Raw genomic sequence first — 20,590 nt, 5'->3', positions numbered from 1 at the left:
GTGGGGATTTCTGGAGACAGGTTGTCCCGTGGTGACCTCCAGACTGGATCAGGGTTTGGCCCACTTTCTGCTTTTTTTTTTTTTTTTTTCTGGAGATCGACGGCGCGGTTACTGATTAAGGCAGAAGCTTGTTTCACTGAAGGGTTTGCTAGTTAAAATTCTGCTTTGAACGCAGTGACATTTTCATTAGACGACAGGAAAAGCTTGCCCCGTGTTTTGGGTTGTTCTTGGTTTATTTTTCCTTTCCAAAATAGCTTGAATTATTCACTCTGGTTCGTGTAAGTGTGTGGGGGCGGATGGCTAGGACCGAACAGTTTTTGAAGGGCAGGTATTTCAAAACAGAACGTTAACGAGATGGGGACTTTGATGCCCCGGGAAACAGGACTATCTCTTTACCTTCACCCGTTTTGCCTCAAGGCCTTTCCAATCCATCTTGGCTTGCCTAAAAACACCAGATCAAATCCAATGTTGTAGCCCGCCAGTGGCCAGCGGAGGTGGCAGCAGATTCGGACAGTGAGGAGGGTTGGGGAGGAACCTGGGCCAGTCCTGGAGTCTGGGGAAGGCTCTGATGAGGGCTCTGCGTCGGAGGCAGAGAGGGGGCCAGAGTCATCTGTGAGGCAGAAGAACAGCTGGAGCCTGTTCCCAGTGTGCGCATGCGTAGAGTTGCCAGACGAAGGGAACAGCTAAAGAACGGGCCGGCTTGGAAGTAGAGCCACAGGTGGACGGTGAATGGCCCCTCCCAGAGGAGATAAAAGACGGGCGAAAGGGGAGTGGAGTTTGCAGGAGACCATTAGTTTGGTTAATTGGTTCATGACTCCCTGAGGGTCCTTGCCTAATTTTGCAGATATCAGCCTGGCAGCTCTCCAAGCCAGATAAGGTCAGTGACTGTAAATCCTCCCCTGAAAAAACTTTGCTGGATGTGAATGAGCAGAATTCACAGGCAATTCATAAAAGGGTTTTTTGTTAGAACAAGGAGTTTGCTTCAGGCTCTCGGGAAGCCTCGGTCAGAGCAACAATAATCTCATCTTCCCTCCACAGTAAATGGGGGGTAGGAGTCAAAAAGGGTGGCTGTGATTGACCCCTCCCCTCCCACTACTCCCCCAACACCCCCTTTTCCTCCTCCTCCTCCTCCTCCTCCTCCTCCTCTACACTACTGCTACCCCACTGCCCTCTTTGACATATCTCCCTTCTCCTGTTCCTCCTCTACTTCTCCCCTAGGTAAAATTTCAACACAGAAAGCACAACATGGATTGGAATTGATTTGAGATTTGAGATTTGTTTTATTTATATGCCGCCCTATTCCGGGAGGGACTCAGGGCGGCGAACAACTCAAGGGGGAAAGGGAACACAAAATACGATACAAGTAGTTAAAATAGCCAAGAATCACACAGCCACACAGGTCGAGAGGGGAAGGGAACTCGTCAACCCCAGGCCTGCCAGCACAGCCAGGTTTTAACGGCTTTTCGGAAGGCCTGGAGAATCCCTGCGGGGAGTTCGTTGCAGAGGGCGGAAGCTGCCACCGAGAAGGCCCTCCCCCGGGTAATAGCCAGATGGCATTGGCTGGTAGACGGAACCCGGAGGAGGCCAACCCTGTGAGATCTAATGGGTCTGTGGGAGGTAATTGGCAGCAGGCGGTCTCTCAAGTACCCAGGTCCAATACCATGAAGGGCTTTATAAGTTACGACTAGCACTAGTTTTTCAGGAGCTCTCCAATTTCATTCCAAAGCCGGTTAAGTTTTGTTGTTGTTGTTGTTGTTGTTGTTTAAGGGACCCAAATTACTCTCCAAATGTAAAGCCCATCCTGCTTAAATGAGGACTTCGCTTTTTCGTTAACTGCGTTTGGTTAAAAGCAACGAACTGGCCAGAGAGGATTGTTGCATATTCCTGCGTGAGCAGTAAAAGACCCATAATAGCTTCAGGTCACAACCCCCCCTCCCTCTCCCCTCTCCATTGTGGGCCTTCAGCATCCTTGAAGTTCAATAGACTGACCTCCTTGAGGGAGGCTTCTTGAGTTGGAATAAAAGCCAGTGAGACTTTGGGAGGCCGCTGGTGGGTGGCAATGGGAGATCTTTTGCTAACGTCATCTTGCTTTTCAAACTTCCATGGCTGATGACAAAGACAAGCAATCAGCCACCCCCGGAAATGTTTGAATGGCTGCCTTTGTGGTTCCAGAAAGCCAGGTTAGGCCTTCTAGGTATTCTGCCTGCTATGGAAAAAAACGAGCCCTGGGTTTTTATTTGTCCCGGGAGCATCAGTTGGAAAGCGGAGAATCCAAGTCCATCTCAGGGATGCTGTCAGCGTTCCAAAAATCATGCAGAATTAAATCAGAGTCCAAGGCAGAGCTATCCTTAAGGTTCCAATTTAACAAGACAGACATGTTGGCACATTGCTACGGAATCCCAATACTGGAAATGAACATCAGAATCCCACCCGGTTAAAAGTTCACGATCTCGTCCCCACACCCACCATCCATCACGTGGTCCAATCTTCTTCTTCCACGCTGGCATCCACACCCAGCTGCTTCCGGTCAGGTGTCAAAGTGCGGAGACAAAGGATGACCTTGGCTTCTAGTAAAGAATGAAAACAATACATTCCACAATCCTACTCCTGTCTATTCCCCCCTCCAATCACCTATACTAATGAAACAGCATAATGGAATAAGAGAAAGTGTGGCAGGCCAAAATTCTAAAACGAATATACAGATGCTTTCCTAAAACACGTGGGTTGTTTTGTGCAATGGGAGAGGATAAAGAAGCTGACAGTATCATGGCATTAACAAGCAGATGAGAGGATGAGGAAAGGCTGGGTGAGATCTCACCATCTTCTCCCTAGACGAAGAACCTGATGACTCAGCTCTGTTGTGTGGCTGAACCATGTACCATGAACGGTTGAGAGAACTGGGTATGTGTCATCTAACAAAGAGAAGATGACAGTCTTCGATATTTGAGGGGTTGTCACGGAGAAGAAGGGTCAACCTCTTCTTCAAAGCTCCTGAAGGCAGGACAAGAAGTAGTGAGTGGAAACTTATTGAAGAGAGATCCAACCTAGAACTAAGGAAGAACCAGAACTTCATAACAGTGGAACAACTTGCCTCCAGAAGTTGTGGATGCTCCATCAATGGAGGCTTTCAAGAAGAGACTGGACAGTCATTTGTCTTGAAAGGTGAAGGGTCTCCTGCTTGAGGAGTTGGAAGATCTCTAAGGTCCCTTCCAATATTATTCTATATATCTATATCAGTCATTCCACAAAATGCCAAATAGTGGTTATAACTAAACTCTCTTTTCCAAGTAAAACTTCCTTACATATTTCTTCAAACTGGCCAACATTTGTCATCAGTGTCTAACGTTGCAGCGTAGAATGTTTTATAGTCCTCTGAAGAGAGACCAATTGTTTGTAGTTTCCCTGCCTTTGAACAAAATCTGTAGCAAGAAACAGTGGAGAATAGTCCTCAAATTGGCCAGCGTTGGCATCTTGCATGGTCAACTGGTCGGATCCCTAAACAAGATCTTGCTCATCGTTGTTGCTGTGGTTGTTATCGGTTGCAACTAGGGGCCAAATCCAATATAATACAATGATTACAATAAATAGATAAACCCAATTTCAATCATAAGAAGGACAACTTTGCTGAGAGAAGCTCGCCTAAACCCCAGAGTCCACGGTGGAGGAATGTCAACTCTGCAAGGACTTCCAAAATGCTATCAGAATTCGCACTGATCTTCAGGCGGTGGAAAGAGTGTCCTGTCAAAGGGGGCTGGTGCCCTCCAACCAGCATCCCCTGTTCAGCCTGTTTATAGATGCCAGGGAAAGAAGAAGGGCAACTGACATGGAGGGTGATGGGAAGCAGATGCCATGGATGGCAGCATCCCACAATCTCTTTCACACTTATGCTAATTTATCTCCAAGGTAGGAAGAAGCTGGTGATTAAAAGTCCATCAAAATGTCTAAACAATGCTGGGGGGGGGGGGTGGGGAAATGGGAGAACAGCTTAATTCTTAAGGACGTGCTCCTCAATCCCTCCTCCCATTCTTCTCCCAGCTATTCCCACCAGCTGAGTCAAGCCAACACGCCTGATACTTTTGGCGTTGAGAATTTGGACCGGAGAGCTTGCATTGTATTCTGAAAACAAATGCACAGTTGGGTGCCTGAAATGTGCCAATACCCCTGGCAGCTTTTGTCAGTGATTAAATCCCACTCGGCACCAAAAATGGATTGTAGTTGTTTTTTTCTGGTAGAAGGAGCTTCTGTTTTTGGTCTACAGGGTCTTCATGCTAGCTAAAGAGGGGCTTGTTGTTTTAGTTGTGAAGTTGTGTCTGACCCATCGCGACCCCATGGACAACGTTCCTCCAGGCCTTCCTGTCCTCTGCCATCCTCTGGAGTCCATTGAAGCTCACACCGAATGCTTTGGTGACTCCATCCACCACCTCCTTCTCTGCTGTCCCCTTCTTCTTCTTTTGCCCTCCATCGTTCCCAGCATGAGGCTCTTCTGCAAGGAGTCCTTCTTCCTTCTCATCAGGTGGCCAAAGTCTTTGAGTTTCCTCTTCAGGATCTGGCCTTCTAAAGAGCAGCCAGGGTTGATCTCCTCTAGGACTGACTGGTTGGATGGCCTTGCAGTCCTTCTTCTTTTGCCCTCCATCGTTCCCAGCATGAGGCTCTTCTCCAGGGAGTCCTTCCTTCTCATCAGGTGGCCAAAGCCTTTGTATTTCCTTTTCAGGATCTGGCCTTCTAAAGAGCAGCCAGGGTTGATCTCCTCTAGGACTGACCGGTTGGATGGCCTTCTTCTTTTGCCCTCCATCCTTCCCAGCATGAGGCTCTTCTCCAGGGAGTCCTTCCTTCTCATCAGGTGGCCAAAACATTTGAGTTTCCTCTTCAGGATCTGGCCTTCTAAAGAGCAATCAGGGTGGATCTCCTCCAGGACTGACCGCTTGGATGGCCTTGCAGTCCAAGGGACTCAATGCAGGAGTCTTCCTCTCCAGCACCATAGAGGAACTAGGTGAATGCAACATGGGGAGGATATTGGTGTCAGAGAGTTAATTAATCTTCTGGTTTCTGTAGCTGATTAAGTTCATGGCAGGTTTTTCAAGTACATTCACAAATATACATTCTTGTAAATACTATTAACATTTACCTATGAACTATTAATATTTATCACTTAACTTCTTACAAATATAGAAAGCACAGTTGGAGTCACTTTCTTGGCATCTCATGCCCGCATTTTATTTTGCAACAACCTTACTCCTTCCATCTTCTCAACCTCCCTTCTTTGCCTTCTTCTTTCCTCCTTTCCCTCCTCCTTTCTTCTTCCCCTCTCTTTCCCTCACTCCTCCTCTCTTCTCCTCCTTCTTCCCCTCTCTCCTACTCTTATTTCCCCTCCCTTACTTCCTCTGCTTTGCCCTTTCTTCTTCTCCCTCTTCATCCTCACTCTTTTCTTCTTCCCCTCCTCCTCCCTTCTCCTCTTTCTTCCCCTCTCTCCTACTCTTACTTCCCCTCCCTTACTTCCTCTGCTTTGCCTTTTCTTCTTCTCCCTCTTCATGCTCACTCTTTTCTTCTTCCCCTCTCTTTCCCCAACTCCTCCTCTCTCCTCCTTCTCCTTCCCCTCTTTCCTACTCTTACTTCCCCTCCATTACTTCCTCTGCTTTGTCCTTTCTTCCTTTCTCTCCTCATCCTCCCTCCTTTCTGTTGTGGGCAGAACATTCCCTGAATGGCTGCAGATGTTCATCTGGAACCACCTCTGCCCTCCTCCTCCTCCTCCTCTTCCTCCCACAACCCGGTGGCCCAAATGGTGACATGGCCATGGAGGGGATGGGCGAGAAGACGTCACAGCCTCCGGGGAGCAAGCGTCTCTCCGTTTATTATGGAATTGAACCCTTCTGGGCTGTTGTGTTGATAAAACAAGCTAGCTTAGGTGGCATCTCCAACTTGTGTTTAACTAAAGCTCTTCTCGGTAATTAATGGGGGGATAAATTGTGGCTTAATTACTCAGAAAGCACCTTGGGTGAAGGATTCATGGTAATTGTTGTGTATCCCCCTGAAGGATTCACTCCACTGGCAGCAAACTTTCCTAACGATAAAATGCCGGCTGAGTGGCAGCCAACACAGCTGCCTTCCCTTGGCCAAAAATATCCCAGAGAGAGAGAGGCATTCCGCTACAGAGTTTGCTGTTTTCCGGTAGTTTGGAGATATATTCCCCCACCCTCTCATGCTTTTCCATACAAATTGAATTTGTTCTGCTGTTAACAGAGTTCCTAAATTTGGGGATAGAATAGAATAGAATAGAATAACGGAATGGAATAATTCAAATAGAACGTAGAACAGAATAGAATAGAGAATGCAAAATGCAATATAAAATATAGAACAGAATTGGACAGAACAAAATAGAATAGGAAAATGCAAAAAGCAAAATAGAATGTAGAACAGAATAGAATAAAATAGGAAAATGCAAAAAGCAAAATAGAATGTAGAACAGAATAGAATAGAATAGAATAGGAAAATGCAAAAAGCAAAATAGAATGTAGAACAGAAAAGAATAGAATAGAATAGGAACATGCAAAAAGCAAAATAGAATGTAGAACAGAACAGAATAAAATAGAATAGGAAAATACAAAAAGCAAAGCAGAATGTAGAACAGAATAGAATAGAGAATGCAAAATGGAAAATAAAATGTAGAACAGAATGGAGCGGAACGGAATAAAATAGAATACTTTATTTGGCCAAGTGTGACATCTACTGTTAATAGCAATAGCAGTGACACATAGACTTATATACCGCTTTACAACGGTTTTCACAGCCCTCTCTAAGCCGTTTACAGAGTCAGCCTCTTGCCCCCAACAATTTGGGTCCTCGTTTTACCAACCTCGGAAGGATGGAAGGCCGAATCCACCTTGAGCCTGGTGAGATTTGAACTGCCAAACAGCAACCAGCAGTAAACTGAAGTAGCCTGCAGTACTGCACTCTAACCACTGTGCCACTTCGGCTTAATTTACAAGTCTGTCGGTGGGATTTGGGGAGGGTTTCCTATGTGGTTAGGCCTAACTTCTGTCTTGTTCAGGTGACATTTTCCCCTTTGGTTTCTTCTCACTTACGTCCCAAGGGATCTTTTAGGCAAGATTTCCGGAATTTGTCTATCCTGCTAATAAGTCTACTTCCATCTTTAGACAAGGTAGCCTCGTCCTGGTCTCACGTGGCCCTTCAGTCTCACCCAACCTGCGCAGCTTTAGCCCTCGGTTCAGTTTTACCGGTGCCTTACAAAAACTCTTTGGAGCAACATTAATTCGCTTCTCCAATCTTGCTTTCTCCAACCTTATGCCTGGGGGGGGGGGGGAATCTACTCCCCTCAGCGAGGGCCCGCAACTTGGGAGTCCTCCTGGACCCACAGCTGACATTAGAGCATCATCTGTCGGCTGTGACCAGGGGGGGCCTTTGCCCAGGTTCGGTCACTCATGCCCTTGTTACCTCGAGGCTTGACTACTGTGACGCGCTTTACATGGGGCTGCCCCTGAAAAGTGTTCAGAGACTACATTTAGTCCAGAATGCAGCCGCGCGAGCTATATTGGGTGTACCAAGGTACACCCACATCACACCTATCCTCCGCGAGCTGCACTGGCTTCCCGTTGGTCTCCGGATGCAATTCAAGGTGCTGGTGATCACCTTAAAGCCCTACATGACCTAGGATCCGGATACCTGCGGGACTGTCTTCTGCCACATACTTCCCAACGACCGATAAGATCGCACAGGGAGGCCTTCTCCAGGTGCCGTCAGCCAGACAATGTCGGCTGGCAACTACCCGGGGGAGGGCCTTCTCTGTAGCTGCTTCGACCCTATGGAATGAGCTGCCCCCAGAGATCTGGACCCTACCCACTCTCATGGCCTTCCGTAAGGCTCTTAAGACCTGGCTATTCCGGCAGGCCCTGGGCTGTTGAACTCACGTTGAGTTCCAGCCCCGATTAGACTGGGTGTATCTTGTGGTCTTTTTAACTATGTTTTTGTGTTTTTCAATTTCTATTTTAATTGTATTGTTGTAAGCCGCCCGGAGTCCTCCGGGATTGGGCGGCCTATACATTTATTAAACATTCAAACATTCAAACCTCTGCCGATTTTTGTCATCTGCGGAAGGTCCTATGTGAACGATTCCTGATGACACTAAAAAAAAATATTGTAATCTCTTTCCGCTTCGTTTCAGAATTAAAGAAGCAACTGGAAAGTGCGGAGTTGAAAAACCAGCGTTTAAGGGAGATCTTCGGAACCAAGATTCAAGAGTTTCGCAAAGTGTGTTACAAACTGACCGGCTACCATATTGATATTACGATTGAGAACCAGTACCGCCTCACCTCCATCTACGCCGAGCACCGAGAAGACTGCTTGATCTTCAAGGCAAGTTATATTTTTTTTCCTCTTCCGCTACACCAGGGGTAAGCAACCTGTGGCTCTGGAGCCGCATGTGGCTCTTTCGTGCCTCTGCTGTGGCTCCCTGTCGACGGTCGGCGCCACAATTTTGAGAGGAGCTTCTGATTAGCGGGGGGAGGGTGACGCGCCAGGAGGAGACTCTATGACAAGGGGTGGGTTTTCCGGTCAGCTCTACAATTGATAGGGTTTTCGGTTAGGACAGGTAGAGGAAAAAGGATGCCGCACTAGGAGGAGACTCTATGGTGGGGGAACCAGACCTGGTTGACTCCAGAATTGAACGGGGGGCTTCCGGTTAGGACCTTTGTGGCTCTTTGAGTGTTTAAGGTTGCCGACCCCTGTCCTACAAATATAGACATAACATTTCTGAGAAGATGGACAAGTGTGAACATCAACAGAAGGTTCTTTGGGATCTTGGTGGACTTGCTCAACTGATACCGATAAACCCATGAGACAGGTGTCTCCTTAGGGGGTTAATGTTGAGTTGTTCTTCAAGAAAACTCTTTGGTCTACCTTTCTCCCTTTCCTTTTGACTGAATAGAGCAGCGTTTCTCAACCTTGTGAACTTGGAGACGTGTAGACTTCAACTTCCAGAATTCTCCCTCCAGCATGAAGTCCACACATCTTCAAGTTGAGAAGGTTGAAGAACACTAGAGTATCGTTGCCTGATTCCTAAACTGAAACAGCAACAGACTTTGGACCTCCATTGTTTTGCTTTGCAAAATATGTCCTACACTGATTAAAAACCCTTTGGCCATCCCTTTTATCATGCCAAAAACCCACTCATGTTAAATTTGGGGTTTCAAAGCAAGATGGCAAGATTGAATCAAAGATTAAATAACAAAAAGTAGACATCATTGCCCCTCAACCATCTAGTTTTCATCGGAAAGTAATTAGTCGGACCTTCTAATAAAAGGTAAGTTATGCGGTTCCTGCAATCTTTTAGCTGGATCAGAATCGGAGAAAGCAGAAATTGTCTTAGTTCAAATACGACCCGCAAATTCCCAAGGGCCGAATCCGACCACATTTATACCCAGAAAAAAGGGCAAATCCCTGGCAGAAAATGTAGGCTGGTGGTCATGATTGAAAACTTATTTAAGTAACAAATAACCCATCGCATTTAAATTAAGCAGTTCATCATCATTGTAAATACCACAACCAGCACCACGTCTAATCTGGTCCAAACAGCCAGGGAACCGGGCAGATTTTCAGAGCCTTACACATGTTGACACAAGGAAGTCACAACGGCTGCATCCTACAAGGTGACACTGATAGAGGAGATGCAGAATATATACGGATGACGCATCCGATTTTTTTTTAGTGCTGGAATCAGGCAATGATCTTGAAACACAATGAAGGCAGTGGTCGGTTCCTACCGGTTTGACTGAACCGGTAGTGGTTTGGTGGCCTGGGTCGCTGGAACCAGCAGTGACCCAGGCCTGCCACGCCCCGAACCGGTTCTCCGGGTGGCACCGTAGGCGCCGTCATCGTGTTTTCTTTTTGCTTCTGAGAACAATTTGTATTGCAACGCACACGCAGCACACATCAAGTGTGTGCGTGGCGCGGCCATGAGCGAACCGGGAGAATCGACTGCCGGAACCCACCCCTGAATGAAAGGTGTTCATCTTTTGAACCAGGATATGGGATCTTGGTTAATTCTCAACCTTGGAGAACTCCAGAGGACAAATCTACTAGGGTGTCAAACTCAAAGACATGGGCTCGCATCCGGCCCATGGGAGGCTTAGATCTGGCCCGCGTGGCCGCCTGGAAACAGCAAAGGACCGGCCCGCCGTACCTCAGCCAGCACGCCACCCTCCCCAGCTCCGTTTTCACTGGCAGAGGGCTGCAGGAGGCCATCGCAGGCGAAAACGGAGCCCGGGAGCCCGTTTTCGCTGGCAAAGCGCTCGGACCATTGCAGGTGCCCCCGACAGGAGTGATGTTAAGCTGGCCACGCCCTCCCTAGCCTCCCACTCCCAAAGTCAAACAAAACTCTGATCCGGCTCTCAATGAAATCGAGTTTGACACCCCTGTTGTAGACGGACGTCATGTGTTATCTGTGTTGAAAATAAGTGCAGTGGCTATTGTGAGTTTCTGCTGTGTGAACCTACGCCTTTGCTGCGGCTCCCTGCCTCTTGTTGCGTTAAAATAAATAAATAAATCTGAAAGTGGTCCTCTAATACGTTTCAGCCGGGTATGAGAGGCAGGCAATTTGGTACAAAGTAATATATTAGAATTACCCCTGGTTTTGGCAGGTATAGTCTATTACGGTTGCTGGTTCATTAAAGGTCTTAGTTGGTTATAGATGTTTCTCTTATTTATGTAAGTGACTGTAACACGGAAAAAGCTCATTGATCAGTGCGGTGGCTCTGCTTATTAGCTTAGATTTGAAGAATTTCATTTCCCCCCCATAAGCCCAGTTGGATAACCAGCCTTCTAAATACCGCAACGGAAGAAAAATACGGCATTCAGCTGCAGGATTTGGCAGGATGTCTGCGTCCTATCAAAACTCGAAAGAAGCCTGTTTTGGAATGCAAATGGGTGCTCAGCCGGGATGGTTTTACCAATAAGTGACACATTAGAGGCTAATGTGAGAATATTTGTAGCTCAAGGTTGAAATGAAGGGTCTTTGGTACACTCTCTGAGCTGGGTGGTTTCCATGCAGACATTTCATTATTCAAACTAGGTAACATCATCAGAGCTAAAAGGGGAGTGCAAGGCAAATGTCTACCACTGATGATGTTACCCAGTTGGGTCATGAAATGTCTGCAAGGAAACCAACAAGCTCCAAAGACACCATAAATAATAATCATCATCTTCTTCTTCTTCTTCTTCTTCTTCTTCTTCTCCTCCTCCTCCTCCTCCTCCTCCTCCTCCTCCTCTTCCTCCTTCTCCTCCTCCTCCTCCTCCTCTTCTTCTTCTTCTGTTTCTTCTGTTTCTTCTTCTTCTCCTCCTCCTTCTCCTCCTCCTCCTCCTCCTCCTCCTCCTCTTCTTCTTCTTCTTCTGTTTCTTCTTCTCCTCCTCCTCCTCCTTCTCCTCCTCCTCCACTACTACTTCTTCTTCTTCTTCTGGTTTCTTCTTCTTCTCCTCCTCCTCCTTCTCCTCCTCCTCCACTACTTCTTCTTCTTCTGTTTCTTCTTCTTCTCCTCCTCCTCTTCCTCCTCCTTCTCCTCCTCCTCCTCCTCCTCCTCTTCTTCTTCTTCTTCTTCTTCTTCTGTTTCTTCTGTTTCTTCTTCTTCTCCTCCTCCTTCTCCTCCTCCACTTCCTCTTCTTCTTCTGTTTCTTCTTCTTCTTCTTCTCCTCCTCCTCCTCCACTACTACTACTACTACTACTACTACTACTACTACTTCTTCTTCTTCTTGTGCTTCTGTTTCTTCTTCTCCTCTTCCTCCTTCTCCTTTTCCTTCCTCCTCCTCCTCCTCTTCCACTTGCAAACTCTACTTCCTTTTGGCACTGAGGATGTCACCTACTTGGGTCATGGAATGTCTGCAAGAAAACCAAGCTCCAAAGACACCATAAATAATCATCATCATCTTCCTCCTCCTCCTCCTCCTCCTCTTCTTCTTCTTCCTCTTCCTCCTCCTCCTCCTCCTCCTCCTCTTCTTCTTCTTCTTCTTCTTCTTCTTCTTCTGTTTCTTCTTCTCCTCCTCCTCCTCCTCCTCCTCTCCCTTCTGCCACAATCATCTCATCTTCCAAACTCCACTCCCTTCTGGCACTGATGATGTCACCTCCAAGGGCCACGAAATGTCTGCCGGAAAAACCACCAAGCTCAGAGAGCTCCAAGGACCCTGCCATCCTCCTCTACTCTGCAAACCCCACTCCCTTCTAGCACTGAGCACCAAGGAGCCCACATTAGAACCCGTTATCTATTCTTAGCCGCTTGAAGATGTGCAGACTTCAGTCCCCAGAATTCCCCAGGTAGCCTGCTGGAGAGCTTTCAGATGTTGCCACCCACCTTGAACACTGCTTACTGCTCCTCAAGTTATCCCTGGGATCTCTGCACACAAAATAGCAATAGCAGTTAGACTTATATACCGCTTCATAGGGCTTTCAGCCCTCTCTAAGCGGTTTACAGAGTTGGCATATCGCCCCCACAATCTGGGTCCTCATTTCACCCACCTCGGAAGGATGGAAGGCTGAGTCAACCCTCAGCCGGTGAGATTTGAACCGCTGAACTGCAGATAGCAGTCAGCTGAAGTGGCCTGCAGTACTGCACTCTACCCACTGCGCCACCTCATGTCAGGCCTGCAGGCCATCTTTTCTTTTTGGGCTTCAGGCCTGCCACCCTTTCGACTGTGGGAAAATGGGAGAGGGGATCCTACGGAGTTGGGTGATGTGTAGCCATAACAACATTCTTCTTAGAAAGCCAAGGTCATCTTTGTCTCTGCACCTGGCCGGAACTGAATGGGTGGAATCTTGTCTTCACGTGAAAGTGAAAGATTGGACCATGGGGTGAACTTGTGGGTGTTGGGACAAGGGTCTTGAACTTTCAAACTGGGTGGGGAAACTGGGAAGCCTTCAGATGTGCCAACATGACCTCTCTAATAAAATGGAACTTGGAGGGAGCCCAACTCAGAGTTCTACTTCGTTGAGGGGTGTTACTTGGATCCCTGACAGGAGGACTTGTTGAAAAGTTAGGCTTCCTCCGACGATCTTCGCTTCTTCTTGGTCTCACCAAGCTAACACGGTTACCTGGTTTTGATCCGATGGTGATTCACTGACAAACAACTCTCAGCGAACAGTCAGGGAGCGGAGGTATTTTTAGAAGTGGAAGGGTTGTGTGTGTGTGTGGGAGGCAGGAACGTTTCTGGCAACAAGTCTATCGCTCCTTTTACAAAATAAAAAATCTTTATCAAGGTCCACCCTGAGTCATTCCTAGTATAATAAACTCTTTTTAGGAGCCCATTAAATTAACAGCTGGAGTCTACCCCGGTGTTTGATTCACGTTTGTTTAAGGAGCTACTTGAAAAAGGTGGGGAGCCTGAAGAGAGAAAATTGAAATAAATTTTTTTAGCTGGATCACGGTGCCTGGCTTCTTAACCGGGGGGTGGGGGCTTCGGTGTGAAACAGCTTTATTTAAAGAGGACAAAATTAACAGAGCAAGGAAACATCTGTGAGACATTGACACACATTAATAATGTGCATTAACTTGCAAATTTATTGGGCAGGCCTGAAGGGATCACTTGTGAAGGCACAGCCATGGTTGGTAGCAGATCATTTTTCTTTCTTCCTCCCAGAGTTCATTTGCCATTTCCTGATGAGGCATACAAAATAAGCTTGGCTTATTGTTTGGCCCTCCGTGTCTCATTTCCTCCCCTGCTTGGAGCTTCACCGACGGCCTCTGAGGTTGCACAGAGAAGCGTGGCTCAACTAAACCCTCAGCATCTCAGAGGGCAGATTATAGGCGGCAGGATGGGTAACTGCAGCTCTCACAAGCCATGGCGGCTGGGTCTGGAGGGAAGGGAACTTCAAAAAACCTGGAGGGCAATGCAAAGGGGATGAGGGAATAGCCTTGAGGGGGAGAGGAGGAAGAAGAGGAGGAGAGGAGGAGGAGGAGGAGGAGGAGGAGGAGGAGGAAGAAGAAGAACACTGTGGAGTCCTTGGTGCTCTCTGAGCTTGGAGGTTTTCTTGGAGACCTTTCATGATCCAACTAAGGAACATTATCAGTGCTAGAAAGGAGGAGGAGCAGGAGGAGGAGGAAGAAGAGGAGGAGGAGGAGGAGGAAGAACATTGTGGAGTCCTTGGTGCTCTCTGAGCTTGGAGGTTTTCTTGGAGACCTTTCATGATCCAACTAAGGAACATTATCAGTGCTAGAAAGGAGGAGGAGCAGGAGGAGGAGGAAGAAGAGGAGGAGGAGGAGGAAGAACACTGTGGAGTCCTTGGTGCTCTCTGAGCTTGGAGTTTTCTTGGAGACCTTTCATGATCCAACTAAGGAACATTATCAGTGCTAGAAAGGAGGAGGAGCAGGAGGAGGAGGAGGAGGAAGAGGAGGAGGAGGAGGAAGAAGAACACTGTGGAGTCCTTGGTGCTCTCTGAGCTTGGAGGTTTTCTTGGAGACCTTTCATGACCCAACTAGGTAACATCTAGTTGCTAAAGGGAGTGGGCTTTTCTCCCTGTTTACATACAAGTGGCTTGCCTCGTCAGTGTCGATGGGAGTGTTCTTGGTGGGTCCTTGATTAGGTTGTGGTTGGTAGTTCTTTTGATTGGGGTATTGTTTATTGCTTGCTGATAATCTGTGCTTATCTGGTTGTCGATTGCTGGTCAGGAGGTGTTTTTGGTCTCTCTGTTTATTTATTTTTTTACTGTCTCTTTTGAATGGCATGTAGATGTTGTTTATCTATGTGCCCGTTGATGGCCGATCATATCAATGTCGGGCTTCCAGGAACTCTCTAGGTTTTTTTGTCTTTCTTTTGAACGTGGCTTGGTCTAGGATGCTCACTGTCTCTCAGTTGAAAGTCTGGTTGAGTCTGTCCATGTGTTTCACAATTAAGGAGTTTCCATCATGTCTTCTGACGTTGGTATTCATGGGTGTGGATAGAAGGAAGCCAAGATAAAAACTTTGAGTGTGGAGTAGGGTGTAATCTATGAAGGCATCGTTTTGTCTGGGGAATTCTAGGAGTTGAAGTCCATCCATCTTAAAGTTGACAAGATTGACAGTCAGTCAGTCTGTCTGTCTGTCTGTCTATTTATCTATTTCTATCTAATTCTATCTATACATCTATCTTTTCATCCATCCATCCATCCATCCATCTATATCTATCTATCTAATTCTATCTATCTATCTATCTATCTATCTATCTATCTATCTATCTATCTATCTATCTATCTATCTAATTTCTCTATCTATCATCTATATCTATCTATCTATTTATCTATCTATTTATCTATAATATTTCTATCTATCTATACATCTATCTATTCATCCATCCATCTATACCTATCTAAGTCTATCTAAGTCTATCTATTTATCTAAGTCTGTCTGTCTGTCTGTCTGTCTGTCTGTCTGTCTGTCTGTCTGTCTGTCTGTCTGTCTGTCTGTCTATCTATCTATCTATCTATCTATCTATCATTTATCTACTGTATCTATCTATCTATCTATCTATCTATCTATCTATCTATCTATCTATCTATCTATCTATCTATCTATCTATATCTTGTATGTTGCCCATCTCGCCAAACACCACTCTTTTTCTCCTTGTTCTCTTTGAACCCAGAAATCCTTCAGTACTTTTCCATTAGAAGCCAGACTAATGATCTAATAAAACATTACTATAAAGGAATTATTTGGTGCACCTTGTCACTTAAAAAGGAGCAGGCTACTAAACTGCTGGTGGTTTTATGATGGCGTTGATCACCCTCCATAGTCTGAATGACTAATCTGTATCCTAATGGTTCTCTGGTTATTAATCTGTATTTGTTAATATGTTCCCTAAGTAGAAAAGCATCCAATTGGTGGGAGTACATATCAAAAACAGAGCAGCACTTCAAACCTCTGAGGTCTAATGTGTTTGTGAATTCAGAAATATGTATAAAAAAAATAGCGTTCGTGATACTAATTCATGTCTCCAACTCTGTCTTTCATAAAGCCCAGTGATCTTGAATCTATTGTGCATGAAGTTTTATCTCCTATTAACAAGTATATCTAGATATATCTCTTCTTTTTAAAAAAAGAAGAAGAAGATGCATATCCACGGAGGCTGGAATGAAAAACGTACTGCTGTGGCCATGCTGTTAAAGTTATATGCATGCAGAAAACATGATTTAGTAGCTGTCAAGCCCAGGAGAGCCTGGAGTTGTGTTTGTGGATTAAAAGAATAGCTTTATATCAAGAAAATAAGCATGCTTTAATTACTGTAAATGTCACAATTGGTAACAGAGACAGACAGACAGACAGAGATGGATGGATGGATGGATGGATGGATGGATGGATGGATGGATGGATGGAAAGAGAGATACATACAGAGATGGATGATCGATAGATAGATAGATAGATAGATAGATAGATAGATAGATAGACAGACAGACAGACAGACAGACAGACATGGATGGATGGATGGATGGATGGATGGATGGATGATGGATGGATGGACTGGGGAGAAATACATACAGAGATGGATGATTGATTGATAGATGATGAATGGATGTTGGATGGATGGATGGAGGATGGATGGATGGATGAATGGATGGATGGAGGACAGAGGGATGGATGGACAGACGGACGGATGGATGGATGGAAAGAGAGAGATCCAGAGATGGATGATAGATAGATAGATAGATGATAGAATGATAGATAGATAGATAGATTAGATAGATAGATAGATAGATAGACAGACAGACAGACAGACAGACAGACAGACAGACAGACAGACAGACAAATGGATGAATGGATGGATGGATGGATGGATGGAATGGAGAGAGCGATACATAGGCAATAGCAGTTAGACTTATCTACCGCTTCATAGGGCTTTCAGCCCCCTCTCTAAGCGGTTTACAGAGTCCAGCATATTGCCCCCAACAACAATCCGGGTCCTCATTTTACCCACCTCGGAAGGATGGAAGGCTGAGTCAACCCTGAGCGGTGAGATTTGAACAGCCGAACTGCAGAACTACAGTCAGCTGAAGTAGCCTGCAGTGCTGCATTTAACCACTGGTGCCAGAGATGGATGATAGATAGATAGATAGATAGATAGATAGATAGATAGATAGATAGATAGATTGATTTCACCAGCCAGTGTTCTCCAGATTTGTTCTGACCTCAGTTGCCAAAATTCCCAGTCTTCATATCTACTTTTCATTCTTCGAAGGAACTTAAATTAAATTAGGATGATAGAAGTAGGGAATTAAAACAGTTAAGGACAGGGCATTTCCCCTGCCCCCTTGTTCTAATCAATCGCCAAGTCTGAACTGTCATCCCCACCTTAATTATAAAATCAATAAAGTTCTTCCCTAATGCAAATCTCCAATGATTTTGAAAATGGATTGCGTTTTAATTCTCTTTTGCTGGCTTTCATAGCCGGGAATCAGCCGTTTGATGAAGGAGATGGATCCATTCCCCCAGGAAGAGATACGGGTAACGCTCCCGGCATCCTTCCGAGCCACTTAATTGGGTTTCTGATTCTGTTGGAAGAAGGTCACTGGAGCCTTGGGATGCTGCGTGATGCTTGAGCTTATTTGAAAATCTATCCGTTGAACGTAGGTGGAAGCGCAGCTTGAAATGTTCCTCTTGACGTTCGCTTCCGCTGCGCCCACATCCTATCTCTTAGAAGAAGACAGCCTTCTGTCCACCAAGAAATGGAAACCTGAGCTTTATTTGATTGATAGATGATAGATAGATAGATAGATAGATAGATAGATAGATAGATAGATAGATAGATAGATAGATAGCGACAGACAGACAGACAGACAAGACAGACAGACAGGACAGATAGACAGGGAGGGAGGGAGGGAGGGAGGGATGGATGGATGGATGGATGGATGGATGGATGGATGGATGGATGGATGGAAAGAGAGCTACATACAGAGATGGATGATAGATAGACCAGACAGACAGACATGGCTGGATGGAGTGATGGATGGATGGATGGATGGATGGATGGATGGATGGAAAGAGAGATACAGAGATGGATGATAGATAGATAGATAGATCGATAGATAGATAGATAGATAGACAGACAGACAGACAGACAGACAGACATGGATGGATGGATGGATGGAAGGAAGGAAGGAAGGAAGGAAGGAAGGAGATAAATACAGAGATGGATGGATGATTGATTGATTGATTGACAGACAGACAGGGATGGATGGATGGATGGAAGGAAGGAAGGAAGGAAAGAGATAAATACAGAGATGGATGGATGATTGATTGATAGATAGATAGATAGATAGACAGGGATGGATGGATGGATGGATGGATGGATGGATGGATGGAAAGAGAGAGATAAATACAGAGACGGATGATTGATTGATTGATTGATTGATTGATAGACAGACAGACAGACAGGACAGACATATTATTTGTTTTGGCAAGTATCTAGGTACATCAACCTTGGTTTGTGGGTAGCCTAGTCTCATTTAGAACAGGGGTCACCAACCTTTCGGACCTCAGGGACCACTAAATTCAAAATTTTTAAATCCCAGGGACCACTAAGATGAATTAGGGACGGGATGGGTCCTTCAGGCACTTAGCTTGGCTGCCTGTTAGTGGAGAGAAGCCCCCGTGCTCAACCCTAGCTTTGCTGTCCGTTGCAGCTGGGAATCTCAAATACGGCCAAGAATGAATGAATGTCCCTGTAGCCAGCCCGGGTGCTAGGATCGGCCCCCTGCAAACTCTGTCTTTCGAGGAGCCCGGCCGAAGTTTCACGCACTGCTCACTGAAGCGCTTGGACTCCCCGGGAGAGAAGGGGGCTGGAGCTACTAACAGGCAGGCCATGCTAAGTGCCTGAAGGGACCCCATTCCCGTCACGAGCGGGAGTAATTGCTTCAGTGGGCCATATCTGGCCCAGTTTGAGGATCCCTGATTTATCCAATACAATGGTGCGTTTCAAAAAAAATTGGAAGCTCTTCTGTAGGTGGGCCCTGCTTTCCGGGTCAACCTGGTTGGAACCCTCTTCTAACCGGTTCGGTTAGATTTGACGAACCATCTCTATCGAACCGTGTCGAACCGGTAGGAACCCACCTCTGGTCCAATATGAAAAAAAATGCAAAGATTATTCTGCCAGAGCACCAACATTTTCTCACGGACCACCAGTGGTCCACGGACTACCAGTTGGTGACCTCTGATTTAGAACATCAGCCAGCATCGGTTGGCTGAGGGATTCTGGGAGTTGAAGTCCACAAGTCGTAAAGTTGCACGGTTGGAGACACCAACCCCCCCCCCCGTGACCTAGATTTCATCTACCAGCTCAGGAAACTTAAGTTCTCCTTTCTTGATAGGTTGAGTGCCAACCCGACGAATAGCCAGAAGGCACCCCATGGGATGCTTTGACTGGAGGTAAAATGGCTCCCTTTTTATAACTTTGCCAGCTGGAAGTTGCTCTGGGCCGTTCGTCACCTCATGCAGGAGAAAACCCAGATTGGATCAAGCCCAATCCCTCCAAGCCTCTTTGTACCCATCTCCCAACCAGCGCGCTGATACCACCCGGTTTCGCCTGCACAGCTTTTCCCCGGTTATACGGGAACTCTGTTTGCCAGTTGGCACTTTTTGCAAAATTTGTGATTCGCTCTTGTCCAGGGGGGGGGAACGAGCCTGTGCCACTTTCCTGAATCCCCAGCCCATTTGCCCTGAAAAGGTTTCAGTCGTGCATGTGTTTTTTCTTCTCCTCCTCCTCCTCCTCCTCCCTCCTTGCGATGTGGCTTCAGCGTCTCGTTTTTTGATTGAGCACGTTCCCGGGGCCGCCGTCCCGCACCCTTGCACACACAATCAGAATAACCGCGGAGCTCATTGGTGGAAGCGGCCAGCCGTGGCCAGATTGATTAGAGATTGCGGGCCTCGATAGTTCTCATTCTGGTAATTAACCTGTTATTTTGCTTTTTTTTGTGTGTGTGGGGGGGGGGTATTTTGTTTTCAATTTTTTTTTTCCTGCAATCGGTTTGCCCCAAGATTTGGGCTCGGCTGGGCTCCGAAAGCAAATGCCATTCGCGAAGCAGCTTAACGTCTTTTCCGTGAAATGAACGTTAACAGATTTTTGCAGGAAAGGTCAACCCTGCGAATGGTTTGTGTGTGTGTGTGTGTGTGTGTGTGTGTGTGGTGCCTGCCTTAATCCTCTGCTGCAAACAGGATTTGGCATCATGAATAACAATAGCAATAGCAGTTAGACTTATATACGCGCTTCATAGGGCTTTCAGCCCTCTCTAAGCGGTTTACAGAGTCAGCATATCGCCCCCACAGTCTGGGTCCTCATTTCACCTCACCTCGGAAGGATGGAAGGCTGAGTCAACCCTGAGCCGGTGAGATTTGAACAGCCGAACTGCAGAACTAGCAGTCAGCTGAAGTAGCCTGCAGTGCTGCATTTAACCACTGCGCCACATCGGCTCAGAGTTGGAAGGGACCATGGAGGTCTTCTAGTCCAAACCCTTGCTCGAGCAGGAAATCCTAGACCGTTTCAGACAAATGTCTGAAAAGCCTGCAGGATGGGAGCCCCCACTGCTTCTGGTGTTGAGCTGGTGTTGAATGATGAAAGAAAGAGAAAGAGAGAG

General features: G+C 46.4%; 1 protein-coding gene across 1 annotated transcript in view; it reads left to right on the top strand.

Annotated features, from left to right (window-relative positions):
* Positions 1 to 5,784: 5,784 nt before the first annotated feature.
* The window catches only part of LOC116517812 (mitotic spindle assembly checkpoint protein MAD1-like), a 115,636-nt gene continuing 100,830 nt past the window's right edge, over positions 5,785 to 20,590 (top strand). Inside the window, exons 1-2 of the mRNA XM_032230988.1 lie at positions 5,785 to 5,941; positions 8,177 to 8,367. Coding sequence (XP_032086879.1) covers positions 5,785 to 5,941; positions 8,177 to 8,367 — 348 coding nt within the window. The remainder of the gene's footprint in view (positions 5,942 to 8,176; positions 8,368 to 20,590) is intronic.

The sequence above is a fragment of the Thamnophis elegans genome, chromosome 14 (genome assembly GCF_009769535.1).
Source record: "Thamnophis elegans isolate rThaEle1 chromosome 14, rThaEle1.pri, whole genome shotgun sequence".
In the NCBI taxonomy this organism is placed as follows: Eukaryota; Metazoa; Chordata; class Lepidosauria; order Squamata; family Colubridae; genus Thamnophis; species Thamnophis elegans.
Note: the sequence above shows the minus strand (reverse complement) of the source record. Positions and strands in the feature narration are given on the sequence as shown.